This window comes from Lagopus muta, chromosome 24 (genome assembly GCF_023343835.1).
Source record: "Lagopus muta isolate bLagMut1 chromosome 24, bLagMut1 primary, whole genome shotgun sequence".
Lineage (NCBI taxonomy): Eukaryota > Metazoa > Chordata > Aves > Galliformes > Phasianidae > Lagopus > Lagopus muta.
Genome location: NC_064456.1, coordinates 3,180,117 through 3,190,187, shown reverse-complemented (window position 1 = coordinate 3,190,187; position 10,071 = coordinate 3,180,117). Strand labels below are relative to the sequence as shown.

The 10,071-nt window shown below is 52.1% G+C and overlaps 2 protein-coding genes across 2 annotated transcripts; both read left to right on the top strand.

Moving 5' to 3' along the window:
- The first annotated feature begins 3,078 nt into the window (after window positions 1–3,078).
- GUCA1ANB (GUCA1A neighbor) lies at window positions 3,079–3,847 on the top strand. Its single transcript, XM_048926263.1, is given in 4 exon segments — window positions 3,079–3,125; window positions 3,218–3,308; window positions 3,454–3,477; window positions 3,479–3,847. Coding segments are annotated over 4 exon segments (531 nt in total).
- A 1,731-nt stretch (window positions 3,848–5,578) lies between these two features.
- On the top strand, window positions 5,579–8,233 carry GUCA1A (guanylate cyclase activator 1A). The gene is made up of 4 exons (XM_048926178.1): window positions 5,579–5,776; window positions 6,945–7,094; window positions 7,668–7,758; window positions 8,073–8,233. Exons 1-4 carry the CDS (start codon window positions 5,579–5,581, stop codon window positions 8,231–8,233), a joined length of 600 nt encoding a protein of 199 aa, XP_048782135.1.
- The last annotated feature ends 1,838 nt before the right edge of the window (window positions 8,234–10,071 follow it).

The following is a 10,071-nucleotide window of genomic DNA, read 5'->3' as shown; positions in this document are numbered from 1 at the left end:
TCTTTCCCAGTGGTAACTATCACATATTTAATCACTTTTTGAAATCCCTCTTTCCACAGCGTTTTCTTTATACACAAAGCACAGTGTGGGAACAGTGAAAAACGAGCACTGCTGTGACATGGCAAAAGGCTCCAACCACCTCGTGAAGGGCCAGGCAACACCAAGAGAAAGAGAGCCAACAAAAGTGGCAAATGCAAAAGGGAGGGGAGCTGAGAGGCTGACCGTGTGAGCTCTGGACCTGTTACAGGCTGTGATATTTCAGAGCCTTTCCAGGATGCAGCTGGATCCACCAACACCCCACGCCCATCCTGCAGGCTGATGCTGCCAGGGAATCTCCAGGCCTGACCTGCTCTGTAATTAGTGGGGCTCAGCCCTCGGGACTGTTAGCTTAACTGCTGCTTATGGAGAGGTGGAACGGAAGCAAACAAACATCTGTCTGAGTGCATCTCCTGCGTGCCCCGGGTGTGCCTGGGGGCTGCAGCCATGGATCAGGGGAGAGGGGCTCCTCTGGGGAGCAGAAATCAAATGCGAGGAAGGAGCCCCATGCTGCCAAATGGAGCGGTTTTATTTCACCAGCCGATGGGTGAAACAAAAGCATTGTTATGTGAAAGGACACAATATCTCTGCGAGACATGCCAGGTGTAAGTGCTGGGCTGATAGTCGCAGTCTTTGACTGAACAAATGGAGCGGGGCACGCAGAAAGGCAAAGAAAGTCACAAGAAAGGGGAAGGAGAAGAGGAACTGTTTTGAGGAGATAAGCCAATGAAGTTCCATGGGATGAGGAAGCTCTCTTGCACAGAGCTGCTTCACAAAATGCTGTTGCACTGCAGAGATGTCAGAGGGGCTGTGAAGCTGCAGCGCTGCTGTGCAGTGACAGGGAGGGATGGTTCAGCCCCTTCCACCAGCACCAGCAGTTTCTGCACCCTACAGATGGGGGTCACAAGAATACCTCAAATGGAAAGAGCAAAAGAAAAGCACACCAGGTGTGGTGCAGGCTTCAGCACAGGGCAGGCTCGGATGATGTAGTGAAGATGCCCCACTTAGTGACAGCTGTGTTTTAAGGGAGGCTGATGCTGCTGGTGGGGCAGGTGGGCTGCTGGGCTGGGTGCTTGGCAGGGAGGAGCTGGGAGGACTGGGGTGGCTGCCAGCTGACTTCGTGGCACAGAGATAGCCCTGTGAGCACTGCCGTGATGGAACACTGCTGTGTGAGGCTCTCTTTGATCACAGGTGAACACCCCAGAACAATCTGCCTTTGCATCAGTGCAGGGAGCTGCGCCCTGCAGATGCAGATCTCCCTGGTGAGAAATGCTTGTGCAGTGAGGTTCTGCTGCCAGACCCCATAGAAGTTGGGAGGAGAAAGCCAAGCAACGAAGCAGCTCGTGCCAAAAGGAATATTGGGTCTGTGCTGCCGGGGCCATGAACTGGTGGTGGCAGAGCAGCTGCATGGGCAGCTGTGGCCGAACCCCTTTGCCTTGGGGCCACCACCCTGGTGACACCACAATGGCCCCAGAAGCCCCGGTGCAGGGAGAGCTCTGCTAACAGGACATCGTGGTGCCAGGGAGCAGCAGCATCCCTGCCCCTGTGCACATGCGTCAGTCCCTGCGCAGGGACAGTGACAACATCCCAGGGTAGGGCTGCTGCTGCCAGCAGGGCAGAATACTCTGGTAAGTCAGCCTTGCCCCTGTGACCCCACCTGTAGGGATCTTCTCTGGGAGTCAAAAGGCAATGTGGAAGGGATTAGAGGCCTTAAATGCATGGCTGAACAAAATAGGATTGCACAGGACTCTTAATCCCTGCTAGAGTTCTGCCAGTACCATAAATAGTGCCATGGACGTAGAACTGGTGCTTCCCCTCCATGATCACGTAATCAGGTGCACCACACGGGCACGAGGGATCTTTCAGTGCCCCACAGGGTGAGGAGGAAGCCTCAGGGCAGGAGAACCCATGGCATGAGCAAAGCCCAGAGCTCAGCACTCCCCGGCCCAGAATCCTGCCCAGCGCTGCCCTATCGCAGGGCGCGTGCGAGCCTTGCACATCTCAAAGGCATCTACATGACTTAGCAGTTAGGTTTTCAAAGCACTCAAGGCCTTACCCACACACCCCAAATGCGCTGCCTTAATAACGCTGATGCCTCCCTGCTGGGTGGGTGCAGTTGCAGCAGCTCAGTCGTGTGCATACTTGTCTGCTATCTGTCAAAGCGCACAAGGCAAGGAGCTGTAATCATGCATACGTGTGACTGTGATTGGAACTGAGCAAACCCCAGAGTGTTTGGAGCAGGGATCCACAAACCACAGTGCAAGGTCCGCTCTTACATCTTCGAGACCCAAAGCCCCGATATTTTGTCTCCCATGGGAAGTGCTGGGAGCCAGGTTGTTTCCTTGCTGGAGGGACAGCTGAACTACTGCTTGTGCTGAGCTCTGGCCACAGGGACTTCCAGGCACCGGGCAGATGGCTGCATCTGGGAAATAAGTGACAAAGTGAGGCGATAAGCCTGGGGGATCTCATCATTTCCCTATGAGGCTGAGGGAGATTTCTATAAATGATTCACTGGTGTTCCCCTCATAATAGGTTTAGCAGGCTCTGTTCAGAGCCAGATACGCAGAACCAAAATAAAGCACCAGTAAGCCAGGGCGTCACGGAAACTGGGAAACTTCTTTATGTGGTTAAAAATAAATTCAGACAGCGAGGAGTTTATTTAGGACGCCCAGAAGTAAATAGGATAATTGCTGGGGGAAGAGCCAGTTTCCATCGGCACAGAGCTGCCATCAATGAAAACAAGATAACTGAGTCATGGTTAAATAACCATGGCAAAATAATTCTGCAGTCAGGCTCAGCCTCGAGTAGCCGGGGGGCACGAGGCAGGGCTGCTGTGCTGGGCACACACCCACACCGTGTCCTCCTGCAAAGGGTTCTCTCATCCCTATGGGTGGGATGGCTGCTTTGTGCTGCCCCTGGTCCGGTGCTGGGCACGTCTCTGGTGTGCTGACCTTGGGGCAGGGACAGGCTGGCCTCACCAGATTCAATAATTCTGTTTTCCCCTTGGCACTGCTGAGGGCTGTGCCTCCAGGCTGTGCTTGCATGCTGCTGCTGCTCACGCCCCATTGCACCTCATGCATCAGGCTGGGGTAAGCTGTCTGCACAGCCTGTCAGCTGTGGCTGCTGCTTGGAGGAGTCTTGACACGGCAGTGGAAGGAGCTCATATTGCTATTATTTATAGGTGTTATTACTGAGACCCTAATCTGGGACCAGGGCTCCACCGTGCCCAACGCCAAAGGGAAAAGCAGTTTCCTGCAAGCAGTGGGGGATGAGTCCAAGTCCCTCAGCGTGTTTTGGTTTATGTTCATTCTGATTTTTGGCCACTGGTAGGCAATGATCACGTCGGGATGTTGAGCACTGCTGGCTGACGGCAGTGCATTTGTCCATTGAAAATGCATTTGTCCAACTTTTTTTCAGGTGACTGAAACACCAGAAGGCCACACATAGCAAAGACCAGAAGAGGGCAAAGGGAATGGGGGAGAACAAAGCAAAGCAGGATGCTCCCCACCCTCCACCCAGCCCCAAGGGCCGGGGATCCCCAGCACAGCACTGCTCAGAGCAGACCTTGGCCTCCCGCTTCGTCCCCTTTGTTGCCCACACTGGGGGCCAGGAACCCGACTCCTTCAAGTTCCTCTTCTACACACGGCACTGCTCCAACTCATACAGCCCTTTCTACACCTCACAGAGGCCGACCTGTGGGTACCTCTTTCACCACGACACCGATCACACCAAGAAGGTGATGGACGTCCAGAGCGCTAACATCATGAAGTGGGGACCCAACCCAACTCAAAGCCGTAATGCAGAGCAATAAACCCAAAGCAGTGAGAGCAGCTGTTGGTCTTCCTCCTGCTTCCCACCTGAAGGCATAGATCAGAAGTGACATGGACCCAGGGGATGGGCAGCAGAGTCATGGCACTGCTCACAGATCTGCCCTACACACAGGGAAATTATTATTCCCAGTGGCTGTGGGGTGGCTGGCACATCTCCGTGCTGCTCTCCCAGAGCATCCCAGCTTTGTGTTCCAGATGCAGTGTTAGCAAAGCCTCTGGAAACTGTTGGTGAGCTCACACCCACCCCTAGCACGCAACCCTGCCTCTATTAATGGGCACCCAACAACTGCAAGGCCTGGCTGTGCTTTGGGACAGGCTGCCCCATAGAGGCTCCCTCTGCACCATGCTGGGCACAGCAGGAGCTGAGCCAGCCGCGGGCAGGAGCAGGATTAGTACATCCAATTACAGTTCCTCGATCTAATTCCTTTTTCATAACTGTTTTATGCTTATGTAATGCCACCTACCAGAGCAGACTTATTCACAATTTACTTCAATGAAGGCTCAACACCAGGCTCTGCAGGCAAAACTGAGCTCTTTGTCTTAAGGCTGTGATCTAAAAGCAGAGGTGCTATGGGACAGGTTCCCTGTGGGCAGCTCCACAATGACAGCGCTAGCAGAAGGCCCATGCCACATCCTCAGGATATGCCCTGTGATCTCCCAGTCCTCCTCTGGGTGCTGTGAGGGTGGATGTGGGGCTCACAGTGGTGCAGGAACTTCCATGCACAAGCATCTGGCAGCTGCATTCACACTTACACTTAGCCATTCAAAGGAATGATGTTGCTTGTGTCCGTCTCAGCACACTGAATATACCCTAACAGCATCCCTGATAGGAGCCAAAATGGAAATTTCCCTCTCTGAATTTCAAATTGATTTGAATTAGAGAGGCTGTGGATGCCCTGTCCATCCCTGGAGATGTTCAAGGCCAGATTGGATGGGGCCCTGGGCAGCCTGGGCTGGTATTAAATGGTATTAAATGGTGGCCCTGCATGTGGCAGGGGGTTGGAGCTTCATGATCCTTGAAGTCCCTTCCAACCCGGGCCATTCTGTGACTCTGTGATTCCCACACAGGAATCTTCCAGTAGAATAAGGCTGAGGAAGAGCGATAGGGTGACACCACCACCAGAACATCTGAGTGCTTTCCTCTCTTTTTCTTTGACACTGATTTCTGTGCAAAAGCTGTTGTTCGTGTGAGCCCACAGAAAACTGTAAGTGAAGTAGATTAGGAGCTTACACTGTCACAGAGCAAATTCTGCCCTCCTAATCTTCTGCTGGGCTGTAATCTGCAAGACCTTCCCATTTTACCTCCTTTCTATTTTAAACCTGAACTCTTAATGCTCCTGGTGGGAGTCCACCCTGCTCCTCATTGGCTGAGGGAGGATTTGCTGGTACTTAAATGGCACCCTCAGCTCTGTGTCTTTGTGCTTTTTGATTGTTGTGCTTTTACATTTGCCTGAAGAGACAAAGGAACCCGTGTCCATCACCACCACCGCTGGGCTGGGACCAGCACGAGGCACTTTAAAGGTGAGAAGGAGAACTTCAAAGCCCCAAAACTTCAGAACTCATCTGCCAACCTGAGAACTCAGCCACCGACCTCTGAATTCATCCACCAACCTCAGAACTCACCCACTGACCCCAGAACTCACCCACCAACCTCTGAACTCATCCACTGACCTCCAGTTTTGGCTGCAAAGTGCCCAGCGCTCTGTGTGGAGATGGGGAACATGGATGGGAAAGCAGTGGAGGAGCTGAGTGCCACCGAGTGCCACCAGTGGTACAAGAAGTTCATGACGGAGTGCCCATCAGGCCAGCTCACCCTCTATGAGTTCAAACAGTTTTTTGGCTTGAAAAACCTGAGCCCGTCAGCAAACAAATACGTTGAGCAAATGTTTGAGACGTTTGACTTTAATAAGGTAAATATTGTCCTTCCCACTCTGCTCTGTGGGTTGGCTGCGTGCTGTTCCGTGCGCGATGGCGGGCGTTGGCAGTGTAGGTGTGCATCTGCAATGCATGGCCTGATTGTCTGCAGCCTCATAGATTGTAATTAGGCAGTGTGAAGAAATGCAGTAGGGCATCAGCCAGCAGAGCCTCCTCACTTGCTGATTGCTCTGGAAGAGGCTCTCCAAGGATTGATATTTCCCTTTGAATTCTAAGTTATTAAAATTGTAGGTTTTCATTGGGCACGCTGCGATCCCTTTAAAATGAAGTGCCCTCAAAGCCTTGGTGTTGTGACACCTTCTGCTTCCTGCAGAAGCCCACCGTGGCACAAACAATGCTTTGCAGCACAGCTTGGGTGTGTTTTTCTGTTGTTATGAATTGTAAATAGATTGCCATGTCATTGATTTTGTTGCACATGCTCTGCACTGGCAAGGAGCTGCCATTCCCCGCAGAGGTTTGCATGCAGGGCCTGAGCACCAGTGAGATGAGGAGGATGCTTCATGCTTAGTGGGCTTAATCCCATGGAAATAATACAATTTAGGCTATGAATCCTCTAAAAGTGGTTTTGCTTATGTCCGAGCCCTTTCCTTTCTCACTGCCTGGTATTTGACCCCGTGCCTGGAAAAGGAATTGATGCTCAGGAGACCCCTGCTGGGAAGGGCTCAGCAGCGATTTGCACTAATCCAGCAGTGGAGCAGAGCAGATGATCCCTTCTGGAAGCTGCTCCATGGGACAGCCCGGGGCTTTGTTCATTGACAAAGCACCACCTTACTCTTTCCAGAAGATTTTCCATGGTTTTGTAGCATGTACCATTTTCCATTGAAGCGATTTGGATGGGAAGGCCATGGGATTCAGGTACCCAGGACTCTGCATGGCCCTGGGTCCCTCCTGGGTTCGCTTCTCTCCTGGAAGTTAGCAGACAAACCCCTTGACAGCAGAGAGGAGCTGTTACGTGTGTGCAGAGAGCAAAGTGCTGGGTGATCCACCATAAGCTTGCTCCTCTTTGACCTCTGAATTACTGCTGCTTTGCAGAGCAAGATTCCTTTAGCATGGGGAGATTTGAGGCTCATGAATCCCTCGCCAGGTACATATGTCAAGTTTGCTCATTAAGGCTCTGTATAGATTAAATCCTTCTGCTTCTAGGATGGCTACATAGATTTCATGGAATATGTGGCAGCCCTGAGCTTGGTCCTGAAAGGCAAAGTGGATCAGAAGCTGCGATGGTATTTCAAACTCTATGATGTAGATGGGAACGGCTGCATTGACCGGGGAGAATTGCTAAACATCATCAAAGTGAGTGGGCTCTGCTTTTCCTGCTTCTTCCACAGACGAGGGTTATTAGACACGGGTGGAGAGAGGCTGCAATGGGAACATCCCAACCCAACAGACAACTCCCCAAATGAGCAGGCACTGCCCAGCGCTCCCACCCGCCTTCTTAGAGCACACTGGGACCTGCCTCCCCCTGACCCTAACCCAACCCTAATCCTAGCTCAACTCTAACCCTCACCCTGGCCTTAACCTCAGCCCTGAGCTGCCCTGCACCTTGGTGCACAGTGAGCCCCTTGTGATGTCATGTACGAGCATGGCCACTGCAGCCTGGGCTGAGATAAGCACTTGAATTTAATCTAAGGATTTGCAGAGGTGAAGGGCTCCTGGCTTATCCCAGTATGCCCACTTAAGCTTTTAATGCATTGAGTGCAATTCAAAGTGAGTTTAATCTCCATTATTTTAGGAAGGACTTTACTTGTCCCTTTCAGAACCTAAATGTCTGGAAAAAAGTGTCTCGTGTCAGATCATTGAGCTCCTTGTAGCAATATAGAAACCTGCACAGCATTCAGTACCATTCTGTGTGTCCTTTCTTTCCAGGCCATCCGAGCCATCAACCGCTGCAATGAAGCCATGACAGCTGAGGAGTTCACAAACATGGTGTTTGATAAAATTGATATCAATGGGGATGGTAAGGAAGTTTCCCATGCGACGTCAAGCTCTGCCCTCTCCTTCTCCTTCCCTGCAGCCCGATTTGCTGGAGCAATTCTGGGTGTTGGGTGCCCTGTAGCAGTGGGTGAGGGGAAGGTTTGGCTCCCACTGCTCTTCCATAGGTCCCTGTGGGCACCAGGGGGACACTGCAGTGTGGGGCTGCGCTGCCGTGGGGCTGGGTTGTGTGCTATGGTTCAGCCACAACTCCTGGACTGGTGTGGGGGCTGTGGGTGGAGGATGAGGGCTGCAGGATATAATGAGACCTAACGAAGCCTTTCTGGCTGTGTGTCACAGGTGAGCTCTCACTGGAGGAGTTCATGGAAGGTGTCCAAAAGGACGAGGTGCTGCTCGACATCCTCACCCGCAGCCTGGACCTGACACACATCGTGAAATTAATCCAGAATGATGGGAAGAACCCACACGCTCCGGAGGAGGCAGAGGAGGCTGCCCAGTAAACTCCAGGACACGTTCCCTCAAACTTTTCTTCCCCCTTCCTTTGCATTATTGACACGAAACGGGCTGTGACTGCGGGAGCTGGGGACTGTCCCAGTGCCACTCTGATGCTGTGACGGAGCGCTGGGCACCCTATGAGCACAGGGACTGATGTCCCCTCCGAACACTTGGCCCTGCTGACACACAGCACTGTGGAGGGAGCACGGGGGGGTCAATGCAGCATGACATGCTGGGGACACGGCCGTGCCATTCTGCTGCAGGGCTGCCAGTGCCCACCTCAACTCGGGTGCCTCTGAAGGTCACTGCTGTGTAGGGGTGTGCAGAGCTCCACCTCTGAGGGCAGGGAGAGCTGCAGCACGCAGGGTTCAGGTACATTAGAGCAGTCAGAGCTCTCACCAAGCCACTGGCCAATGCCAGCACCCACAGAGCACATGGATCTGGATGGGAGCTCAGCTCACACGAGGACTCTGCTCCTCAGTGGGACCTCCGTTGGGTTCAGAGCTGCTGCAAACAGGAATAGGGCATGTGTTTACTTGCAGAGTTCCCAGCTGGTTCTCTGCACAGGGATAATTCCCTTTGAAGAGCGGAGTGGTGTTTGCCTGTGCCCAAAAAGCAGATCTGAGATGTCTCTTTCCATATATTTTCTGAGCATTCTCAATGTTTTCCCCAAAAGCAAATGGCTTTGGTCACACAGTTCTTTGATTTGTTGCTATTACATTAGCAATCATTAGTGATAACGTAAGACAAAAACATCTCTGAGTAATGAAAAGGAGAGAGGTGAATCAGTGGCTTTTCTTTGTTTTAAAGCATTAAAAACACAGAATGGTGCCTTTTTTTCTACCAACAGTCAGAACTTGAAGGATATGCTCATACCTGGAACGGTCACAATGTCAGTAACCCCAGAGGGACCAGGTCAGGAATTCTCCTGCATGTCTCATCACCCATCCAACAAAACAAACCCTCGCAATGCTCCATGGCACCTTGAGCATCCGCTGCTTTCTGCAGGCAGCAATGATCTCCATGCAGCTGGGTGTGCTGCAGAGATGGGCTCCACGAACACCCAGCTGTGGGGAGCAGGCAGCCCCAGCACCCACCAGCACAGCTGGCGTGAGCACCGTCCCCCAAACACCCACCCAGCCCTTCCTCCAGCACCCTGAAGTTTCCTCATCTGCTGGGAGCCAATTTCAGCACAATGAGGCAATGCAGGGCACCAGGAAGGAGCTCTTGCCCACCCGAAGGACTTTGTTGTGTATCTCTGGATGCTTGCAATTCACAAGCGAATTTTTTGGTCCCTTTTTTCCTGTGCACATTTTTCATGTGGGGGCAACTGTACCTGGAAGCTTTTGCACTTCCGATCTTATAGTGAATTAATAAAGGTGTTTTACAAAATCATTTCACCTGGTGCTTTTCTCTTTCTATCAATCACTCCTGCTTCCAGCAGAACAGGTTAACTCTCTGACACAAGCTCTGACACAACCTTTGTTTTTGTTATGTCCTTCTGCAAGAACAGCACAAGCAAGGAAGGAGCCCTGGTTTCTCACAGTGAGCACTGCCTGCTGCTCTCAGTGCCGTTTGCATTGAACAGGTTTAGCTTTCTTTAAGCAGAACTCACCCCTAGGTACTCCTGGAGCTGTTTCTCTGAGAGTTCTGCTTTATTTCCTGGCCTTCCCAGGCTCCTGCTGCTTTCCCTCTGTTTCCTTCTGTCCCCATCCTGCCCCTGTCTGCTGCCCTGGGGAGCAGAGGGATGCACTGTGCTCCCAAGTTGCTGCAAGAAGCACCAGCACACCCAATTTCAATGCCATAGGAACCCTAAAGACAAAGCTCCTCTAAAAGGGCCTGA